The sequence below is a fragment of the Cupressus sempervirens genome, chromosome 10, assembly GCF_028749045.1.
Source record: "Cupressus sempervirens isolate cs-2001-9-10 chromosome 10, ASM2874904v1, whole genome shotgun sequence".
In the NCBI taxonomy this organism is placed as follows: domain Eukaryota; kingdom Viridiplantae; phylum Streptophyta; class Pinopsida; order Cupressales; family Cupressaceae; genus Cupressus; species Cupressus sempervirens.
In genome coordinates, this window is record NC_143127.1 from 380,156,451 (window position 1) to 380,182,176 (window position 25,726).

Below are 25,726 nucleotides of genomic sequence, written 5' to 3' on the forward strand. Positions count from 1 at the left end.
TATATAGGTAGAGAGAGAGAGATGCTTGACCTACATAATTATGTATTCTAATGTGCATGAATATATACATATGTACATACATTCGATCATTGAATTTCACAAATGTGTGTATGTATATATACTATTCATATACACAGGCATATATTAACTTTATGTACCTTGTGTGAGTGTGTGTAGCGGCAATCATGAAATTATCACTTACAAGATCGATTGAAATGATTCAATTTTTCAGACTATCAATCCAATTCTAACTTATCTAAAGATGAAGATTCTCTTCAATGTTGATTAGAATTAATTTAATTAAAAGGATTAACAAGAGAAGGGTCATTTAATTACAATAGTGGATAACTGACCTTTGACAACCACAAGTTAATCCTATGATCCTTGGATGACTAGATGCCCCAAGGTTACTTATCTCTAGGTTCCAAGCAAGGTGGCAAGTTTGACCTTTCTTTGTGTTTCCACCCTTCTCCTTGATGATACTTTCCCTCCTTCAAGGGTGATCCAACCACTATCCACTTGGCACACAAATTAGTTGCACATAATCTTCTTACCATACTAGGTATCAATGTAATAAACATTAAGTTGCTAGCATTTTTAAATTCTATCTATCTATCTATCTATATATATATATATCAAATAGAAATACCTCTTCTTCAATTAAGCAATTTAAATAGTTATAAAAAAATCATTGGGGGATGCAACATATCCCCCCCGCACCTTGTGAATCATTGTCCCTAATGATTGAATTTCCACATAATTATTCGTAAATCTTTGTAGAAATAAACATCGCATAGAGATTTCTAAAGGATCTCATCATAATCCTTCCAAGTAGCATTATCTTTTGCATACTAGTTCTAGTGGACCTCGCATTGTGTTGTCTCACAGTTACATAAGCAGAGTTTATGTACTTTGATCATTTGTAGTGGCTCAACCATGACCACCCTTGGAACCTGTGCCTACAAGGAGTTCCTATCAATCATGTGATCAAAGTCTACCATACACTTCTTTAGATAAGAAACATGAAAACCATTATGCAACTATGCGGGAGCTATACATAGAGCAATTTTATAGGCTATGGGGTCGATATCTTCTAGGACTTCAAATGGTACCATGTATCTAGGTGCAAATATAGAAGACTTTCCAAATTTATTTGAACTTTTCTAGGGTTTAACCCTAAGGATCAATTTCTCTCCTACTTCAAATTCTCTGGACCGCGTTTGCCATCAATGTAGCTTTTTGTAGAGTAATGAGAATCACAGTGATTCATGCGATTCATGCAATTCAGTAGTTCGATTCAAGCTAGGTGATTTTTTGTGAATCGATGAATCAAATCGGCAATTTCTTGGCATGAATTGCCATGAATCGGCTGGAAAAATTGGGCAGCCTAATTGGGCAACTTAGAAACATAAAAAAGTGCAACTTCTTTAATGATTTTAATTTTTTTTTTCACATTTCTCTTTCTTATAGACCTGAGCTAGTGATAGAGCATATAGACTTGTCATTTCATTTTGTTTGCAGATAGACATGCATTTCATAGATCTTCATCTTACATACATTTATGATTTGACAACATTTATAATTCTATATATTTATGTTATATGATCCTATGTTTTCTATTTACTTCAGCTACAAATTACAATTTACATTTTACGTATGTGATGGATTTATCAGTTATGTTCTTTGTTTATGTATGTTAGCTTCTATTTGATGATGTTATAGTGTTTTTAAGTTATATTCAATAAAAGGTGCATGAAATAAGTTTTAAATCATTAAAATCTCTAAATTTCAAGGGTTTTTTCACCTTGCCGATTCTAATCTGATTCGCGAGTCAAGTTGGCCTTATCGATTCTGAGCTTTGGTTCTTTGCTTTTTGGTTGATCATTAGCTTCTACTAAGCTTTCCTTGATCAACTTGACTTGTTCTTCCATTTCTAAGAGCATCTCGGGCTCAAGGTTACTATATCTGCCAGCGTAACCCAATTGATAGGAGTCCTAGACCTTTCATACAATGCCTCAGATGGTGACATCTTATTAGCTGACACATAGGAATTATTGTAGAAACATTCTACTAGTGTTAGGTAATCTTCCCACTTGTACTGTTGATATATGCGGTATACTCTCAAAGCTCCTTCAAAACTTGGTTCACACTTTCTATCTGACCATCTGTCTTTGGATGATAGGCTGAGCTAATGTTCAACTGAGTCCCTAAAGCTACAAACAAAGTTTGCCGAAATTTGGATGTCATTTTGGCATCCCTATCTGATATTAGTCTTATTTGGAATTCTGTTTAATCAGAAAATACTCTTCACAAATTTCCATGCTATAGTGTGCTGAGTGCTCCATCTGTCAAATTTCCTGGTATAAAATAAGCTATCTTAGTATGTTTGTCCACTGACACTAATATGGCATTATGTATGTTCCTTGGCATTGGTAAGCCCTAGACAAAATTTATACTAAAGATCTGGCAGTTCTAATCTGATACAACTTGCAGGTGCAACAAACCTGCTGGATGCTGGTGTTCTTTCAATCCCTAGTGAAGCAGCTATCCACAAATCTAGCAGCATCCCCCTTCTTTCTTTTTCAGAAGTATAGAGGTTTAATAGCTACTAACAATTTGATAACACTAGTGCCCAGAGCATGGTGTTGAATGTACTTCCTTTGAAACTGGCTTCCTTGACTTAAAAGAATCAGGTACATACATTCGCCCTTGGTACCTTAAGAGGCCATCTAATTCAATTTTGAACCCTTCGTACCTTGGATCTTCGAGAATAGCATGGAGAGCTTCTTGAAGTTGTTTATAATATTTAACCCCTCCTAGATCCTCTAGAACAGTGTCGACTGTCATCATGAATGATAGGTGTCATTGGCGAGTTAAGGCACACTGAAAATTGGTGCCATAGTTAGCCTTTCTTTCAAATACTGAAAAGCTTTCTGACATTTCTTTGTCCACTCGAATCTTTTTTTCTTTCCTGTGGAGTGTGGTGATAGGATGAGCTATAGCCTATAAGCAAAAATTCATCAGAAGCTTCCTATAGTAACCTGCTAAACTCCTCCTGGTTATTACAAATGCCAAAGATTCCAATATTTAGGAATTAGTAAATCAAATTCAGATTAAGATATTATGATCAACATGCAGGTTATTGCATAGTATTTGTAAATGGTGTGCTATGGTCGATGGTATAAAATAAATTTCCTTCAACATACTGATTATTATACCAAACAGAATGCTCACTGGAAGAAAAATCAAATAGGATTTGATTAATAAGCTCTTTGTAATGATTATGCACATATTTACCTCGTCCTAAGAGTAAGTTTCTTAATAATCATCTGGTTATATGAGTTCTTGAAGTTTGTTACCTTCGTGCAGCTGGAAAACTTAGAACAGGAAACGATAAAGTGGTGTAGAGAAATATTGAGAAATAGCCCTACAGCCATTCGGGTATGCAAGGCTGCTCTCAATGCTGTTGACGATGGGCATGCTGGAATCCATGTAAGAATAGTTTTCCATGCTTTGATGTTTGCTTTTGTTTTAATGTCTGAATTAGTCCTTTCTTTGATGTTGGGGACAAGTCAGTAACTCTAGTTGCATTGGTAATGTCTCAAGCAAAATTCATGTTTCCCTTACTTTCTTGCTGATTCAGTTTGACTACATCTGTCTTGTATTCACATATCAGGAACTGGGTGGAGATGCAACCTTATTATACTATGGTTCTGAGGAAGCAAATGAAGGAAAAACTGCATTTCTGGAACGAAGAAGACCAGATTTTTCAAAGTTTCCAAGGCTTCCTTAGCTTTCTAGCAGACAGAGTTTAGTCCAGATAATCTATTTTGATCGGTTGATCAGTAGCATCTAGATGTTCCGTTTTTTCTGAGTTTAGAACTTGACCTAATCTATCTATGCAATTGTTTATAGAGCTGTATGTACTACGTACTTTGTATTTATTTAAAGAATAAGTTAGGGATAATTCAAAATCATGCAGGAAAGTATGCTCCATTGATGACATCTCTAGCAACAAAGTCAGAACAAAATATTAACATTTGATGCAGCTCCTTGTGGGAAAATATGCTATTATGTTATGTAGTAATAATGGAGCTGATTAGTTTATTTTACCAGTAGGTTCTAGTTGCTTGCGTTCCCAAAACCAAATATCTGCTTGAAGCTTTTTCTTTTATTTTCAAATGTTTTGTTTCTAGACCTGGGAATGTCAATTATGTAATTATGCATTCATGTAATGAAATTGAAATACAGATGATGTATCACCAAGAAACACTCATTACCCACCTCCTGGACTTAATGACTACATGTGAACTCTAATCTTTTTCTTTTTGTATTCAAAGGTAACTTGAAAAAACATACGGTCAGAATACTAGAGAAGTTTCAATGAATAGTGAAATATCTTAACAACTTGATTTTTACTTTTATTGTGAGGACTTGAGTTGCACTAGACTCCCTGCTTACACTTAAGATTATGGCTTAGAGTGATAAAAGGAATATTTTATATGTTGTAAGCAATTGCAATCACTAGGAAATAGTTTATTGCTTGTGAATGCTTTTTTCTGGGAATGATTATAATAAACAAAAACCCCTATAAGACTTATTCCTGTTGTCGAAAGCAGCAAGGCTAACATTAAAACATTGGAATTTTAAAAAAATAAAAAAAATCTATGAGAATAATGAAGCTATCTAAATAATGTGATTACTTAGAACCCAACGGTTTGTATACTTGCTTAGTTGACATTTGTGTCAGTTCGTATCTAGTTTGGGAGGGAATAAAAACTAGAGGCCAATTGTTCTTCCTTTCTATTTTGCCATCAAAGCTCTTGTATATTCTGATTTTAAATCAGTCACATTTTTCCCTTCCAAATTGTTTGTTCAGGGGAAAGAGTGTATGCCAATTGTATTCTTAAAGCAAATCCTTTGTCAGAAAAGTTATTCCTTGATGAGAAAAAATACAGTCTAATATTAGAGCCCAGGAGAACTAGAACCCCACTGTAAAATTGAAAAGAGTCTCATGACAATTTCAAGATGGCTCTTTTGGGGCAGGTATAGCATGCAGCAGTGTATTTGACTGGATGCGTTTGTTTGCATATTCATATAGAAAAATACTTAAAAATTAGAAGTTTAGTTATACACAACAATGAAGATTTTTAGTTAGTAATTGACATACGCATCAAATTAAAGTGCCATTGGTCAATGTCCATTGGTTCTAGTAACAGCAATAAAGAAAATAAAATTCCATTGTTTTCATTATATGAAAGGTCTGAAAGCTACAAAATAACAAATTCAACATCAGGCATAGGAATGAGATTATAGATATATGTAATGTCAACAAGCAGATCTCTTTCGACTAGTTTTTCCTAGGCTGTCCAAAATAAGGTTCACATCTTACTCTTAACTTATTCTATTAATTTACAATTAATCTAATAAGGCACCAACCAATCCTTGTTGCATTTCCTTATCAATCTATTCAAATCAACATCCCGATGTGCTGTCTGTGCTTTCTGATCTTAAAATGTCATTTGGCACTATGATTTACAACCAGCTTTCTAATTTGTTTAAAGGTAAATTTATTTCTTTTGGGTAAATGGATTGAGTGCATATGAATGAGCTACTTATTACAATAAGTTACCTTGGCTCCATTATGTCCTAATAAGTTACTTATGCCATGTTGATAACCCAATAATCCTACCTATCCCAATGTTTGATTTGATAAACTATAAAACTCCAGAGACTAATATGCAATCTGGTTAATGCAAAACTGATCTGCATTTTTTGTGCCAAACATTTTTCCAATTCCCATCGTATATGCTGTCATTATCTCATCATTATTAATACCTAATAAGTTGCCATTTGAAGTAGGATGTTGATGTTCATCCATTTGCAAATGAAACATCAAATCATACCACAATCTTCAACATAAGGGCGCCAAGATTTTCACGTGGAAAATCCAATAACAGAAAACCAAGGTGAGAGTTAATTCAAATTAAATGAACCAAGTATTACCATATTTTAAGGCTTACTGCCTAAAAAAGCGCACTGCTTGCTAAAAGGACTTGCTGAGCAATATACAATTATATAGAGACATGCTGATGAGATTCACTGTCTCATAGTAGGGTGCAGTAAACATTGACTGAGAAAAACATTAACTAAATTGTTATAGTTGAAGCATCTATCACATGCTAATGCTGCAATCCCTTGTTCTCACAATTACTTCATCAAACTAGCTTTGCACGCTTCATACTCAAAAACACAAACTGATTCATTTAACTCACTTTGCAAATGATTTGATCTTCTTTAAATATACTTTGCAACATCCCATAATATCAAATAGGTTGCTTCCAAAAGCATCAATTTGATGAAACATGCAATACACCATAGGTTGGCTGCAAACATATGGTCAGTGAAGTAAAGTGAGTTGTGGATCAACATAAATCCATAACCGAACCCCAAAGACATGACAACATGTCCCCCAAAACAAATATGAAAGTGTAAGATCAACTGCAAATGAAGGAACCAATGTTCTCAATCTGAACAACCACCAAACTACCAAATTTGCTACTTGTTCACCTTTGCACTATGGGGTAGAAACCAAAAATATCATGCAGATCAAGGTATGAGCAATGCACACAATCCACAACATCACTACAACCATTTTTTGAAGTATTTGATCATTTGATAGAAACTGACTAAATTGCAGAGAACAAAGCATCTTGGGCAAATGACACTTCAATTTTAGGATAGTGCAATCTAGTACACCAAATCATTTGAAACTCACGTGGATGAACTCTTATACCACTCCAATCATATCCCCAAATTCACACAAGCATATTTATTATTGTGAGGAATATTAAAATGGAACACTATACAAGGAAAGAATTCAAGAGAGTTTTGTGAAAAGATTGTTGCCATAAATCTAGAGCTCACAAGAGTATTTCAAAGATCAACAAGGAGGCAAGAGATTGTTGAAGAGGAAAAAGAAAGAAAAAAGCCCACGTGAATTATATAAATGAGGCAAATGCCGAGTGTGTGTGTGTGAGAGAGAGAGAGAGGGGGGGGGAGGGGGTGGGGGGAGCTCTCATCACAAGAATTGCATCGTGAGTGAGTGCGTTGAGAAGAAAGAGGAACATCTCTTATATAGAGATTAGAAAATAAGTTATTTAGTAACTCCCAAGTGAATGGATGTCACAATCATAAGTGTGTGTGTGTGTCAAGTACCATAATCCTCTTAAGGATGAATAAACTATTTTCCTTAATAAAGGAATTACAAAAAAGACGTGCTCACATATGGACAAGAGGACAAATAAGTGACACATCATCACACTTGCACTAAAGGAAACAAATCACATAAGGGTTACCTCAGTTTATCTCAATTAGTTAATAAATACAACCAAAGAAAGATTACTCATTTTAACGCCCCCTTTTACTCTTTACTTGGGAAGATTACATCAAGGGGTATCAAACCTAATTTACAAAAAAATTGTGAATTGATCTTCAATATAAAGAAGAAACTAGCATCTCTTGAAGTGTGCAGGAGGTCTTCTTGACAATGTGGGTACATTTTGTACATTCATCTTTGTAGAGCCAAGAGAAGTAAATGGGTCCTTTGAATGTGATCAAGAATAAGTATATGTACATCTTCAAGTGGATTTGGTTTTGTAAGAAAAAAATGATGTGTTCTATGTGCCTTGATGGATCACTTAAAATATAGAAACAAGATAATGATCTACAAAATATAAATCCATCTTATTCAAGTTAGCAAACCTTTTGAAATGTTAAAGTTATAAGAAAACTCTCATAGAGTAAACTGAGATAAAATGATAAATCTAACTCGCCACCACAAAGCAATGGAGGTAGCCTGATATCAAGAGAAACCAAATGCTCAAAATATCAATGAAAGAGTTAAATAGGAAAGTATTTATCAATGCTCTCATGGAAGGAAAATATTAATGCACAAATGACCACAGATAAGGCCAACTAATGAAACCTACATCAACATTGTATCAATCATGTGGATATAGACATTCCACTAATGAATTATCTCACTACAAGAAAATGGGTAGTTAATCCATAACTTGCATGACTTGTGATCGAAGCAATGAAGTATGCAAAGCATTATCACATTAGTATATAAATTAAAGACATATGAGAGAGAAATATAAATCAAAAGAACACATGACTTAAGCACTAGATCAACTGAAGATCCTAATTTGCCAAATATGCTTATTGATAGGGATTATGAGTAGTAACTAGATACTGCCTTCAAACAAGAACTTATTGACTTCAAGAAGGGTCAAATCAACTAAAAATGGAAGAAAATTCCATGAATAACATCCTCATTTTAAGGAACCAAATGGAGGGAAACTTTCATAAATAACTTCCTCTTTATGAGGAACAAAAATATCAAAATGAAGGAAAACTCCATAAAGCAAGTGTACAACATTATAGGATGGAGGGAAACTCCATGGGTTAGATAAGGCAACTATAAGTCAGTTATAACTAAGGGGGCCTACATAGTTAAACTTAAAGATTGACTCCATATGCAACTTATACAAAGTCCAATGAAAGTCGTATAAATCAATGGTATAAATCTATACTAGCAATCACACCTTAGTGTGCAATAGGTACATCATAGATGTATGAAAGGCCAGCTAAGTATTTCTCCCTTTGTTGGTCTCTCCCTCTCATCCTCTCTAGATCTTTACTAATCTATCTCACCATCTATATCTCTTTCTATCGTATCCTCTCTATCTCTCCCTCTTTATGTCTCCCTATCTTACTCCCTAGATCTATTTCTATTTTTACATCTCTATCTCTCTTTATCTATCATTTTTTCTACAATATTCTATCTCCATATTAATCTCTATCTATATCTTCCTCTCTCCCCTCCATATCTAAGCATATATCCATCCATCTCTTTCCATCACCCCCTTCCATATACCTTTAAATCTCTACATCTCTATTTTTCTCTGAATATATCTCCCTATCTTTAGATGACCACATATCTTAATCTTCACCTAAATCTTCATCTCTATCTCTTCTCCCTCCCTACATCGATCTTCCCTAATTTTCTCTTCCACTCTATCTCTCCCAATCTCCATATCTAGTTATATACATGTACTTATCTATATTTGATGGATTTCTATCTATTTGTTTATTTCTACCTCCCTCCTCTCCCTATATATCTCCTTATCTTTCTATCTCTCTATTAATCCATCTCACTATCTATATATTTCTATTTAAAACTCTTCCTTCTAATGTTTTGATCTTTTCATCTCTATCTTTCCAAATCTCTTATAATATGTCTTGTCTAGTAGCACTCTTTATCTCTCTATCATTTCTCTAACCCCCTCTATTTTCATTTCTCTATCTCCAAACTCACATCCCTCTCCCCATTCATTCATATGTTCCTCTCCTTACTTTCCCATCTCTCTATACTCACGTTGTATATCTATCTTTGTATTTCTATCCATTCACATTTGGAAAGATAGATAGATATAGAAACAAATACAAATGTAGATACAGGGGGAAATAATAATTGTGTGTGTGTGTGTGTGTGTGTGTGTGTGTGTGTACGCGCGCACGTGCATGTGTGCACGTGAGCACACATATGAAATAAATGGAGATAGATATAAATAGATAGAGAGGGAGATAGAAATACAAAGGGTGAGAGTAGAGAGGTTTAGAAAGAGAGAGTGATAGAAAGAGATGGAGAGACAAGGAACCAAGATCAAAAGCAGAGGCATAGAGATTTATTTAAGTTGGAAGAGATGTAGGACAAGAGGGAGGGGAGGTGATAAAAACAAGTAATGTAGAGAGGGAAAGAGAGATGGAGAGAGGGGAAGAGATTGATATACAAAGATACAAATGTATAAAGATAAATTGTAGATTTAAAGATAAGGAGGAGAAGCAAGAAATATGCAATGGATGAGAGAGATATGATGATAGAGAAATAATGGTCTAAATTTGATTCATTATATGTATTTAATATAACTCTACTGATTCAATTTTTCAGTTTTCTAATTCGAAATATATCATTGTGTATAGGATGGTGGTCAGTTATGGTGTATGGTATATCTTTTACATTAACCCCATTATTATCCCTTTTCAAACTAAAATAATCTCTATTGAAATAAAATATGTTTAGTATACAATTTTTTTTAATATCACATTGTTGAAAGTTGGATTGGGTATGCCAAATGCCCTTTTTACTAGTCGTATGTATAGATAGAAGGTAAAATAACTCTTTTTATCAATCATTTCATACAAAAACATATTTCTCGCATCCCTTCCATCCAAAATTGCTACCTCTAGTTTTATCTTGAGGTAACTCAATCATGCTAAAGTCATTACCAATAATCCATGAGATTTTTTCCAATTAGAACATTCATTTCCAAATAGCATTTCTTTCTTTGTATTCATTAATCACATAAACATTATAGATGCCAACACCCTCAACCTTAAGTTTAAACATGACGTACACTAGTCTATAGAGAGGGGGACATCCCCACCTAGAGATATGTTTAATTCATTTAAGACCTATTAAAATAATAAACCGTCGTTTTCCTTTCTAATGGGAGGTAGCAAAGCATTTGGCATCTCTCCATATACATTTGAAACTGATGTTAGAACGAATCCAACAACTTTAATCTCCCAAAGAATGAGAATGTCTATTTCTTTATTCATCACGAGAACCTCTTAAGAACATGTTTTCTATCAAGTGATTCAAGTCCTCTGATATTCTAGGAGGCACATTTTAGATTAATGGGCATAATTAAAAATCAATTTACACAAGAACCTTAAATCTCTTGTAAATTCTAGGGAGCTGGTGTTTAAGGTGTTTAGGGCATCTGTAGTTATTAGAGGAGCCTACATACCTTCCTCTCTTTGTAATGTCCCATTTTCAAGCATATATTGTATGATGTTATCATTAACCTATTCCTCCATGGTACTCATAGGACTAGACAAGAGTTCTAAGGGATCTTGATGATATTTGGTCTAAGCAATTTCAGCTGCAGACCATTCTGGAATGTTTTAAGGCATTTTTAAGCATAATTGCTCTTTACAATAAGTTATTATACTATATTTGGACTTCTAGTGTTGTGGTACGTCGATGATAAATTGTTCAATATCGACAAGATCATTTATCTATCATTGATATAATTTTTTGTACATTAATAAAGTCTTATGGAGTTAAATTTAATTATTTAACTTTATTGATGCATAGTCTATAGTTTGTGGGAAATATTTAATTAAATGCTTCCCTTTATTCTTTAATACATGGGAATAATTAATACAAGTTAGTTGTGAATTAAGTGAAGGAAAATCATGTTACATGACATGAAAATATTAAAGAAAAAAGAATCACATTAAATTAGGGACCAAAAAAAGAAGCCACAAGAAAATAGGGGGTAAAAAAGAAAAGTTATGAAATTATAGGGGAAAAAACCATAAATATTATTCTCTCAAGGTTTGGAGGACATAATCCCTCTATGCTAACATTCTTGTTGTTGTTGAAAGATACATTTAGGAGGAATTCTTGAGCTTAAGATAAATCAAATTATTTGTGAAACTTGTTATTTGCATTTGAATGCGATTGCTAGCTACTTGGAGATTTGATTTTTAGCTTCAAAGTTAAGTAATCCAAAGATCGTACTATTTGTATGCATATACAAGATAAACAAATCAAATGAATGTTATATTCAAATCAAATGAATGTTATATTTAGTTTGATTGAGCAAGGATGTTGTACTATTTCCAAAGCCACCTGGAGTTTGTTGTACATGTTTGAATAGGGTTATTTTAACACTCTTAAAAAATATTTTCAGCAAGCTTCCTAAGTCTACAATCACCAAGATGGTGTCATATAGGTATGCATTGTGTTTGAATTTTTTGAGATAAGTATTGAGTGTGTCATATAAAGTTGGAAATAGCTAGGAAGAGATGTACTTATTGTTGTGATTAATGGACAATATCATTAAAGAATAAAAAGCCAGGTATGCACATGACATTGGATTGGTGGTCTTCTATGTTATTTTATATATGATTTGTAATCATTGGAGTTGTGAATAAATTCTAAAACATTTTTAGAATTTGAAATAAGTCATGTTTATTGTATTAATTCATTAGCTCAAGCTTTAATGTTATGCATTGGAAATGAGAAGTTGAGATCTGTGAGGCCTCACCCGATCTACCCTAGCATAGATGACATATTTGCATTATGACACATCTAATTCAACATTTTGATACGCTTTTGAGACTATAGGGTTATGTCATTTTAATATCTGCATTTTGAAGATCTGCACTTATGTCTGCACATTAGAACCTAATTGATATATTTAATAATCTCATTTCATGTTCTAAATTATTTCAATTTCTTTAATAGAAATGAATTGTAGAAATGCTTGAAATGTCAAATTATAATGTTAAAGGATAGATTTGGATATGCAATAGGACCTAATTCACATGTCTAGTGACTTAATCATCATGGATTCAGTATTTCATCACTATGATAGAAAATAGCTTACAAGGTTGTTCAGAATGTTATTCAAAGCATGTTAAGTAAAGATCAATATTGATATGTAGGGATTGATATTTTAATGTTTCAAATATTTTATGAAAATGATTAGAAAATGGAAAGTTGATTTGAAATGATGAAATATGCAAGCCTAATGTTGAATGGGATAATGATTTATTGCACATATTTACTTATTGCTGACATGATTTTCTTGGATTACTGATGCTCGAGTTTAGTGTGCAGGAATTTGACCATGGGGTTTAACAGGGAACCAAGGCTTAAGCCCATGTGAACATAACATAGCCAAGGTGAATCTTTGAAAGATTCAAAGCTTCATCGTGATGTATTTATTTTGTAAATGTGAGTTTGCATGTGTAGTAAATTTGAACTCATGAAAACATTAGAGACATGTCATTGTGAATTGTGATGTGTTCTAATGGAGATGACATGTCATTCAGGGTTTGGCAAGAAGTAAACTAACCTAAACCTAACCCTAATGTAATACCCAAGTTAACCTTACATGGGAAATATGTTATGAGAAGTCTCCATCAAAGGAAATTCGAATTCCAACTTCCTATTGACTTTTAAGGATCAAAAAGTGGTCCTAGGGGGTTATTTTGGTAAAAAATAAGTGCTCTCATGATAGTAATATGGGTTGGGGGTCAAAATTTAACCTATAGTAGGCCTAGATGACCTTGGGAACCCTCCAAACAAGTCACTTTCAAACCAATTCGAAATTTGAGTTGTCCCATGAGTTTACCCCCACTTTTTCCACTTAGTCAAAGTGGCAATTTTGGTAGGGACAAGGGTGTAAGAAATAGTGGCTTGATGTTTTTGCCAAAAGGAGATAAGGGGAGTCTTTTTAGCGGACTTGGACAAACTATTATAGTGTCTACCCACTCTCTAACTTTAGAGACTCTTAGGGTTTGGAAGCTTGGAGGGAGCTTTTCTACAACTTGTCATTTCCATGTTGCAAAGGAATTTAAGGTTGGTGTTTCTTGCCATGTAGTTAATTCCTTCCATTTTGAAGTTGAATCTTGGTATTGCATTCATGAGAATGTAGGTAGTGAGAATATCATTGTAAGAAAAATGTGTGGTATCATCTTGTAGCATGTTGTGTTGTGTTGTGATGAGAATTAAGTTTGGACTTTCATTGTTTTTTGCTTTGATTTTCCATGATTTTTTGCATTAGTGTTGTTATGGGTGTGAGGGCTTAACCCACCCTTTGGGAAAGGAAGAGAAGTCCAGGGTGAAGGGGTTAGTTGGGCTTGAAAATGTATTGATAACCTTGGATTATGGGCTCCATTGTATCCCATAATCATTCATACCTTGCTGGGGGTGATAAGGGAAGTATGATGTATGAAGGAAGTTTATGGAGTATGGGCTCCGAGAGAGCTACAACTGATGGTAGTGTTTTTGGAGGATGATTGTGAAAGCCCCGAAAGGGCATGAATTTTTTTTATTGCAGGTATTGTTTGATATGGAAAATCTCCATTTGAAAAATACACCTTCACCCTATGTTTATGGTTCCACTGGTGAACCATTGTGAAATATCCTTAGGATGGAATTGTTCAAGTTTTGAAATGTAATGTATATGCTTTTGCAAGATTGTATGTGAAACCCGATTTGAGCCTTGTTCCCCTAGCATGGGGGTGGTCTCTTTGGAGGCCTATGGTTGGGTGGAGAGCACCCATGGTCCTTGTTGTTGTTTTGTGTTGTTTTGCAGGTTTTGTGAGAAAAGATCCTATGAGGAGATTAGGGTTTCACCTTTGCAATGTTGAAGAGTCAAGTGTTGTGAAGAGTCTAACGTTTCCATGTCATCTTGTACTGTGTTGTGATATCAAATTTCAATTGTTGTTTCCTTGTAAAGTGAGAGGGGAATTACTTATGAATGTATATTGTTGTAAATGTGTAAAGAAAAATTTGTATATTTTCATATGTATTTGTATTGTAAAATTCAATGCTATGTATGTAGTTGCAATGAAATGGAAAGGTTAACAATCATAATAGTCATTAATGGAATGCAAAAGAAACTCATTTTATAAGATATCTCATTGTTTGATGCTCATTTATTGAACCTACATTGTTTGTATCTTGCTCATTTTGGAATCATGAATCAATACATTTCCAAAATATTGTTCATATAAAGAAACCTCATGTTGACTTAGTTTAATAGGAAATATCATTTCAAGTTCCATTAACTAATAGAATATATTAACCTATATACTCTCATAGAATCTACAAGATGATGCATTAATTAGAATGCTAGTGATGATATTAAACTCAATACCGTAATCAACCCCATATCACAAAACATTAAAGTAGGGGAAGTGAGTTACTAGAAGTCATAGCATGAGATTTCATAAAACAAATAAATCTGGAAATGCATGTCAACTCTCTGGAAAATGTATGGGGAGTGAAAATAATCTGCTCCCCAATTACAGACTAATAAAATAATCTTAGAGAATCTTCCCTAGGATATCTAACTCTTAAACCCAAAATGCATTAAGCTAGTGTACACTAATTCTAACAAACATAAAATAAAATAATACCACCTTCAATGTTAAAGGCTATTCCTAAAAGCCTTTCTCTCTGCCAAAAAAAAAAGAAGGGTCACGTGACCCATGGGGAGAGGACGAATGTGTCATTATCACAACCTTTAGAAATCAATAAAATAATATTAGTTTTAGAAATTAAGATACTTAGTCCAACATAAAAAATGCATACATAAAATATTCATAAGGATCTCATGACCCATAGACGGTACATGTTTTTCAATTAAAACTAATCACCTTCAAGAAATAAGCATATAATATTATCATTCTTGTGGGTCGACCCCATATTGGAAATCAACCACACATATGACAAGAGTAAACAAGGTTTTAAATGATAATCAATACCATGAGGGGCCCCCTTTTGGGGTAGGTGATTTCACTATTCCCAAGGCACCATCCATGACCCAGCACTCCATGCCACCTTTTTTCCCTTCTCTCCTCCCTAGACACCACATAACAATCACCATAAAGAGGGGTCGACTTTCCCCATCACACCACTCACATGCCTTATGCGCTTTCCAAGGACTAGGTGAGCTGTTGGAAATTAAGTGGTAGGGGAGTAGTTAGTGTTAAGTTGGGTTGTAGTATACTATTAGTATATAGCAAAAATGGAATGGTTAGCAGATTTGTTCCCTTGATTAGCTAGTATTTTAAGTAAAAATGGTTAGTTTGTAGGATGTGATTTATTGATTAATATTAAATTTTAGTTAGTATTTAATTTGTATTAGATATGGGTTAGTACAAGCTAAAGAGTAATAGGTTAGGGGTTATTGTTGTAAGTTAGCCTTAACTATATATATAACTCTATATATATATATCTATAAAAAATAAATAAAATAGTCACGAAAAATATATGTATGGTTATGCATAAGTGATTAATAAAAGAATTGGAAATGTGCATGACATGCATCCATTTTTGGGGTAAACTTAGTAATTGTTGGTGTCAGGTATGTCACTTGGCAATTAGATTTAGTTTTACATGTATTCATTTATGATCATTTCCAAACAAATTGAGTTGTTATTAGATAGTGAAGTTTTAGGTAAAAGTATTAAAAATAGAGTAGGGGTATCGATAGTTGGTCAATTTGTGTTTCTATATATAAGAATGGTGATAGGTTATATTTTTTCAAAATTATACTATTTTTAGAATCAATGGACAAGGGCTTAATGTAACATTTTGTTTTTTCAAGTGTGGTCTTCTGGTTAGTACGTATGTATGATAATAGTAGAAAGCACTATGAGTTAGAGTTGAATAGATAATTCGGTAGAAGATAATGTTTTATCTAGATCTAATAGGTTATGTTATTGGAAATCAATATTATTAGTGTTGTCGGTTTACCTTAAAGTGCAGACCTAAGTATATAGAACAACAATCTACTAAAATGCAATAAATATAAGATATCAAATAAGGCCTGATGGAATTTGTCTATGATCAAATCAAATGTCATGTAACATAGTTAAATAGGGTTAACTAAGGTGTTATTCAAAGTTGGACCCGAATGAGGCAATGTTGAGGAGGTGTCCCCATCCTCAAGTTAGGAGGTGAAACATGCAAACCTAACCTTATTAAAGTATACCCAACCAATCTGAACTCAATTTAAGAACTTGGAGAACTCTAAATGCCTCTTGACTGGTAGTATATATTGTAACCACAACCCTACAATTTGATAAATCAAACTAAATCAACTTGTGTCAAGAGTTCTTATAGCACAATCACTTATGGGGTTGAACTAGTGTAGTAGGTTTTCAATATTTGACTCTGCACCCTTATGAATGTAAATTGAAAAATTTATTGTGTGTAAATCTTGAAAAAACAAGAATGAATTCTTTTAGGTGTACCTTAACTGCACATAATTACCTATACCTCCTTTCAAGGTTGGTGTATATTCAAATTAGTTGTAATTACCTAATAATAATAATAATAATAATAATTGAAGGTGTGTTTTGCCCCAAATTTTGGGCATGACAAGATCCTTAGATAACAAATAAAGAAATATATATTTTCTATTAGAAACAAATCAGAACTTAACATTTAGATTGTAAGATAAGTATTTGAAAAAAATTCCTTTAATTAGAAGAGGTCAATTTTATCAAAACATGGGGGTTTCTTACACTCTTCTTCTTTGTCATGGTGTACAAGGTATCTATGTCGTGAACTATGGTTTTTGAAACCTTTTCTTCTTTGTTGAGATGAATTCTCCTATTTTTCTCGAGCATTAAAAATTAAAAAAATTAGGTTCCTTTTGAGTGGATTCAAAGGGACCTATTTACATATCATTATTTCACCTTCCTCAGCCAACTTCTCTCCATCTCAAATCTCTTGAGAAATGTCATTTAGCTTTACCTTGTGAATCTTAATGGTACCATGGGTAGGGGTGATACACTTAGGGACTGAGAGTTGGCAAGGATTGGGGTGAGGAGGTGGGGGGAGGATCCATGATTTCTCCTATTTTCCATAATATTTTTGAAGGCCTCCCAAGACATCACTAGATGAAAAAGGCATCATAGCAATCTAACTTCTAAATCCTACCCCCATTCCTCTCCATGTCTCTATCATCTTATAAATATTATCATCCTTATCTATGAGGGAGGGGAAATGGTAACCTTCTCAAGGGAGTTTTGGTCCTTATAGGGAAGAGGGGGAGTGTAGACCCACCATTTTTGGATGAGTTGTTAAATATAAACTTATGATTAAGAGATCCTAAAAATCATCTTAAGTCCTATTTGTCGAGAATTTTGTGTCTTCTTTTAGGATGAGGTACTTGGGGTTGCATGATAATATTTAAGGTACCAAAATTTGGTAAGTTATGAATGATAAAAATAATCTAGGTATTGTTGTTTATAGAGGCTTCCGCCTTTTAAGAGAAGGCTACTTTGAGTTCAAGGACATGGGGGATAAGATTCCAAAGAAATGGAGGTATCTTACCAAGAGTAAGTCATTGAGGGTATGATAAAGCAATAATATCTTCTTCGATGACCTTTTGAGACCATGATATTTCTCTCAAATTTTAGGATACAATATTCCAAAATTTCTTTTAAATTTATTTCCTTTTGGTTGTTAGGTTAATAAACAATTAAAAAAATAAGCCCTTCTGCAACATAGAAAAATAGGAAAAATGAAACCCTAACCATTTCACCCAAACATTATGCAACTATTAATTTAAAAAATTACAATAAGAAATCTTATTTAGATATTAGGAAACTAAAAATACAACAAAATTCCTTAATCTATTCTTCTCGGTGTTAATAGCCATGACTATACTTAAATTAGGTTTGATAGTGAAGGAATTGGTAGAGAACGCCTTAACTCTACTTGTAACCTTCATTACGTGGTTAGATCACATTATGGGTTTCTTGTAGAACTGATATCCATTAAGGATTGAATGGGTATCCTCCAACACATCCTTAAAATACCTAGTTTCCATCGTCAATGGATTTTGTAGAGTTTATATATATTTTTGATTACTAGGTGATGATGACTCCATAAAAGGTGAGAACAATTATGAATTAAATGATTACTACTAAGGATGAATGTCGACCAATGGGGAAGACCTCTCGAAGTCTTTGTGTGTACTTAGTCAAGCACTCAATAGAAAAATAGTAGATGAAAATTTGTTGGATGGTAGCAACTAGATGTTTAAAGATTGGTAGATGGAGATATTGAGAAGTATCAACAAATGTTGGCTATGAAATTATACTCTAAAGTCAAGGGCATTGATGTTTTTTCAAGTTACATAATCAAATTCACTAGACTTTTTCTTTCCACTCTTCTTTCTTATAATTTCAAGGTCAATTAAATGAATGTGAGAATTGCTTTCCTTTATAATATTTTGGAGAATTATATTTATATGAAATAACGAAATTACTACACGGTAAGGTAATGATAAATTGAAGAAATATTTGAATGGTTCAAACACAATCCTATGATGTGCTCCCAGAAATTTGATACATATGCATGGGTTTGAGATTTTAGCACTTTAAATTATATCAATATGTTTATTATAAATATAACAATGATCATTTTCTACATATTTCATTATATGTTGATGATTTGGTATATTGGTAAAGTGAAAGGAATGATTTTAAAATTAATGTTTTTACTTGTTGCTAAATTTGAAATGAAAGATCCTGGTGCAACAAAAAATATTATTTCGATGGAAATTAGAAGAGAAAGAATGAAAAAGAAAGATATGCATAGGTTAGTTTAATTACACAAACTCAATTACAAGAATAATGATGTGCATTATAATATTGTCAAAGATATGTTCGAGGATAGCAAGTTGAAGCAAGTTAAGGTAGATACTTTGATTAATGTTGTGGATTATTTAACAAAGATTTTGAATATAGAGTAGTTTGGATAGTTCTCGGACCCTATAGGACTTGTGATCCCTAGAAATTAAATTATGGTTTAGATAATCCCTCGTCTCTTGAAATTTGTTCAAAAAGTAAGAGAATGTTAGGAAAATGATATCTCAATCTTGTATTAACATAAGGTTACTATCTATATTAAGTTTATATTTGAGCATAGATTGGTGTAAAATTTCATTACAATATCATATCTATATTTGAAGATACTAAAGTTCTTTTATCAAATTTCAAAATCAACTATGAATGCCTTGGAGGCTTTGTATGGTCCCAAACATTTTGTAACTAGTATAGTTTTTAATAGATTGATAGAGAACTTCATGAACTCTATGGTGCTTCAAATGGTTCATCAATTGAACACATAAGTCAAAAGTTGTGGTCTTTAGAAGGTAAATATTTTAAAATGTGAAACATAAAATATGCCATGGACACATTTACAAGTTGTAAAGAGACTAATATGAATTGGTGTATGGCTTTACACACCACATGACATCTTAGATTGGAGATAAATTTAACAGTTATCTTTTAGGTGATTTTAGGTCATAGTTTTGTTACACCATTTTATATTTTCATGTATTTTATCTCCTATATATTAGATGTTTGAAATGGAGCTTAAGTGTCTTCTATTTTTTGAGTAACCTTTGAAACTCTAGATGGTGATATTCCCATAATAAGCTTTCCTTAGAGTATATTGTTAGATAACTAAGAGGGTGGGGGTTGGGGGGGAAGGGTTGAATCAATTGTATTCAGTTCATCCTACACACCTTTCAAACACTTAAGTACCAATTCAAAGTTCATATTTTTTCACAACAATAACTCGATAATCACATTTAACTTTTCAAATAAAACTTGTAATAATTTATCACCAAAATGTTATCTTATTGTTCCTTACAATTACCAAGTACTAGAGATATTACTTAGCTTATACTAAGTCAACACTCAACAAATAACATGAAATTTAACTTGAAACACATAAGAAATCACACATTTGACATGGATATTTAACATAGAAAACCCATAAAGGGAAAAACCACTTGGGAACTGACAACCCAAATAATTTCACTCTTCTAAATTGAGCTCTCTTAGGAGCTAACCTTGTTAAAGATTAAATGCACAATTTAGTGTGACTTAGTTAGAGGATTTTAACCAAAGATCATCTAGACCTTAGTACTACTTGGAATTACTAAAGAGTGACCTGCTCTAAAAGACTTACAAACATCATTAATTGATGTAATTACCATATAGGATTTCAAAGACTTGTTAGGTCCACTTGGTTAAGAGATTTTATCTGATACAATGGTAAGAAAGTAAAAATAAAATGATTTTCTAGATTTAGAACTATCTTGCTTGTTTAGATCTCTAATTCACTTTGTCTTCTTTCTTATGATCTATGTCTAGCTGATTCACACACTACTCCTTTCACTTTGTACTTCCTCTACTTGAAATTTTCACTTATGTTCTTCTTGATTCACCTTGTTCTTCAACTTGATTCACCACACTCTTATCAGTAACATATCAATGAAATGTCAACAACTAGAACACTCTTGTTCATCCCCTTCAATAGTAAACTTTTATGTTCTAGAGTCTTCCATATTTTCCCACTTAAACACAATTGTAGATATTAGATTTATTGAATTTAGACACTCAAAAAATAGAATTTCCTTGAATTTTATGCTCATATTCACTTTTCTAGCTGATTCACACACTACTCCTTTCACTTTGTACTTCCTCTACTTGAAATTTTCACTTATGTTCTTCTTGATTCACCTTGTTCTTCAACTTGATTCACCACACTCTTATCAGTAACATATCAATGAAATGTCAACAACTAGAACACTCTTGTTCATCCCCTTCAATAGTAAACTTGTATGTTCTAGAGTCTTCCATATTTTCCCACTTAAACACAATTGTAGATATTAGATTTATTGAATTTAGACACTCAAAAAATAGAATTTCCTTGAATTTTATGCTCATATTCACTTTTCTTAAATATCCTTTATCAAATCTTCAATACATATTTCTATTCATAGATCTTATGACTAAATTCGACTTTATCCTTTGAACTTCTCAATCATTCCTAATTTTCACCAAATGTCAGCGTCATATTCAATCTTTCTCAACTTGTTCTTCCTATTCATACTCAGTGAAAATTGTAACTTACTTAGGCAATACATCACTTGGTTAACACTAGAATTACTCACTTAACACTGTACTTTAACTCTTCTTTTCCATGTGCTCACTAACAACTATAGCCACTCAATTAATATTTTATTTCTTCTTTTACCAATCAACCAGTTATGAACTTAATCACAAGAATTACCTGATTGCAAAATAATCAAACTGTAATACCCCACCAAGGGATCCAAAAGAATTAACCTAAATTTTTACTAAGTTTGCCAAACAATTTTAATTTTTTTAAACAAGAAAGATAAACCATTCATATCAAACACATAGTAGCGGAAGTAATAACATACATACAACTAAAAATATTCATAACAAGTTACATTCCTTAAGGATCCCAAGATGTTGAGTCACATTTGATCTAATTAATACAAAGTCTAACCACTACCACATCCACATGAAAGAATAATGAAAAGTCCAATGTCCATAATATACATTTGTTTTGAATGCCTCTTGGCAATTAAATTCAAAATGCTCAATTATCCACTATAAATGTCACAGGGTATGAAAAGCTTAAAAGAATATACATGTGTGAAAATGAAGTACATCATCCTATTCTAATCCATGATGCAAGTGCAATAAAGTAAATGAAACCAAATTCCATACATGATACATCATCATAGAAGATATAAACATCCATCGTAAAAGATAGCCATAAATCATAAACACAACACATAATTATCTAAATGCACGGTTCCTCCCAACCGTAAATAGCATCGTTAGACCATCGTGGGCCCTAGCCATCCCTCCATGCATAACATCCCAAGTCACCAAAGAGATCATCGGTATTATCACAGTAGGAATGTCACTCCTAAAACATACTACATTATATGCAAAAAGAAATCTAACATGCTACAACATATGCATAAGAAATCTAATCATGCAAAGTAAAACATAAGATAAGTAAACAACATCATCTATCATATGCTAATCATCAATATAAGGATACATGTCCATCATCATAATCCAATAATAGAATGAAGATAGATGCCAACAAGGAATGCATCAGCCACAGTGTCTCAGACGGATCTCAAATGGTAAGAGTGAAAAAGCACTACCACCCGACTATGTGGAACCTAAATGGTCCACTCCCACCGTGCTGAGGAGATAATCTCAAGTCCCAAACAGGCTATCAATCACATGGCACAAATACTCTCTAAGTCCAAGAATCCTAAAAGTATACTAACCCAAAGGTTCCAATCACAAACTGACATCTAATCCCAGAGGCACACAAAGACACATAGGAAACCTACTATGTAAGTGGGAAAGTGTCATCGCACGAATCATGCTAGAGTTACCCTGGTAGTCTCTCAATAGATCTCAACCCCCTAGTGATCCCTATGCGGCCACTAGTATCATCTCATACTGACGAGGCATACTACAGAATGCAAGGTCGCAATCAAGCATTCTCTCTACTCCCATCCTAGTCTATACTAGCACTCAAGGCATGGGTGAGAACATAAAATTATCTTATTAGGTTCATTTTAATCCCCATTTAGTGTAAATGTTTTCACTTATTTACTTAAAATGAGTTACCCTGGCAGCCACGTAGGGCCCCGGCCCCCATTGCAAGCCACTTCCTGACACTTCAAGTAGATAACCTACCCTAGGCTCATGGAATCATAAATCACAAAATCACCTCAATCCTATACAAGTGACTAGAAAAATACCAAAAGATAATCCACAATAAGAACATCAAAAATCCACAATATCAAAGATAATCACAATATCCATCGGTCCTCATCAAGCAACCATATAAATCTCAATATTCATATCAATGATAAATCACCATATCCATTGGTTCTCAATGAGAAACCAAAAAGGCATCTCAAAGAAAATAATACTAATCGAAGACTCCAAAATGGTTGACTCAAAACATGTCACAACATGACAACATCAAGAAATAAATCAACACTTCAGTCCCATCATGGTGACTGGAAAGTAATCCAAGTATGATTGATTGATGACTCAAAAATGGTTAAGTCAAGTATCTCAAATACATACACCTTAGCTTCACATAAGAAGACTGAAAAGCAATAACAATCAGTAAATACAAACATCTCATAGAGCATACCATCACATTACCAGGGTTGGGTTTAAAAAGATCGAGACCAAATAACATCAACATACCATCACATTCGCATAACTCCCAAGCCTCTACTAGACGTCCTATAACTGGTCAACCATCTAGGACCACCCAAGCCCAAACACAGATAGCATAGAGAACAAGATAGAAACTCATGTCTTGATTGCTTTGGACATCACATGATGACGCTAAGTATAAGGCTTCAATTTTGGTTTCATGTATATCTCAAGTGTATAAGATTAATCATTTGACCTATAAGTCAACCTATTTGTTCCCCCGATAACATTATCCTTCCATTATTTAAAATAATATTCTAAGAATAACTAAAGGATAAGTATTTATTCATTAAACTAATCTTCATTGACCCTTAATTAAATTATTCACTTTATTTTGCTAAGATCCATGTTACTAATTGAATAACTTTTCCTTAATGTTACTTCAACTTCTCAACATAATCAAAGGATCGTTATTCATTAAACTATAAGAAAGCTAGTTATCAATCTTTGAATAAAAAGATTATAACAACAAAATTAACTAGACTTACTTTAAATGCCATGCTTTATTAATTAATCTTAATTAAATCATATAAATAAATTAATAATGTACAGAGGTACACAATCCATGACTCTTTAACATTCTAATAGTTCCTTAACAAATCGATATTATCGATAATCATTTCAATTAAAAATCTATTTACATAACTTAATCATCAATTAATTTACAACTAATTAAATTAATTAATAATTACATTACTATATTATTAGCTCAATGAATATTATCAAGCGAGAAGACTCTTTTCCAAAATCGACTAAGGTAAGCGTTCGAATAACTTAAATCTTTAAAATTATAATTTGATAATTTCTCAATGATTTAATTCTGACTTTATTACAACACATTATGAGTTCATTTCCATTAAACACTCCTCATTAAATTCAATCTCCACTTATTCATTGATTTCCAATAAGTCAATGTGCAATTCTATTGAATCCCAATATCATCGATAACAATAATTGAATAACTTAAAACTTCAATCTATAATACACTCTAATAATTAGCCTTAATTAACTAAATTTAATTAAGTTAATTATTAAACTCTAAATATAAAACTATAATATTATTATATAATTATTACAAATAATATTATTATCAAAACTAGTAATAATGAGCAATAAAACAATATTGTTTATAACCTTTTTAATAATATATATCTATATTTGTAAAAACTTTTAACAAAACTATTATTGAAAAACTTAATCGAATTTAAAACTTTATAACATATTAAAGGAGGGGGGGCACTTTAAAGTTTAAGCGATTTAAAAATCGTTGAATGGCTATATACAAAGGTCATGCGACTGCTACAGTAGGTCGTGCGGCCTCTGCTATCGCAAGCCTGCCGACGGAGGTACCTATGTAGCAGTGTCCACCGATGCAGTGCGGGTATGAGGGGTTGGGATGGGTAAAACACCCTCCCACAAATTAAATTTTCTTTTATAAACTCTCCTTTAAATGTGCACATCACTTTGTTTAACATTAGTTTTATTTTTTATTATTATTTTTTTATAAAATGTTTTTCCATTCAATTTTATTTGAAGTAACAAACAACCTATTTTCAAACAAATGCATTTTCTTAATATGATTTTGTTTATTATAAACAGAACCTCCCCTTTACATCGAATGTTAATATACAAATTTGTATTTCATTTATAATTTTGAGCTAGTAGAAATATTACACTAATCATTTAAATTTTCAACTTAAAAAGAATTTCTATACTAAAAGTCATTCCATTTAAAAATAAAAATCCTTGTCAAATTAAATCCTCAATCCAACCCCAAACCCGATTTAGAACTAATTTCTTTCTTAATTGGACCTAGGGTTTTCCAATTGAATTCCCTATTGATTTCTTCGCATGCACATAGACTTAGCATGCTTATCTCATATTCTAATCACAAGATTGGAGATTCGATCACAGAGATTATTTAAACACACACACATAACAAACACAAAGTAAACAGGAATGAGGA

At 32.8% G+C, this 25,726-nt stretch overlaps 1 protein-coding gene across 2 annotated transcripts in view; it reads left to right on the forward strand.

Annotated features, from left to right (window-relative positions):
* Nucleotides 1–4,283, forward strand: part of ECHID (enoyl-CoA hydratase/isomerase D) — a 291,880-nt gene extending 287,597 nt beyond the window's left edge. For both annotated transcript variants that reach the window (XR_016358067.1, XM_089807443.1), the window contains 2 exons: nucleotides 3,370–3,492; nucleotides 3,677–4,283. Coding sequence is in view for 1 of the 2 variants with exons in the window: in XM_089807443.1 (XP_089663569.1) it covers nucleotides 3,370–3,492; nucleotides 3,677–3,793 (240 nt within the window). In the remaining variant the exon portion in view is untranslated. The remainder of the gene's footprint in view (nucleotides 1–3,369; nucleotides 3,493–3,676) is intronic.
* Nucleotides 4,284–25,726: the final 21,443 nt, after the last annotated feature.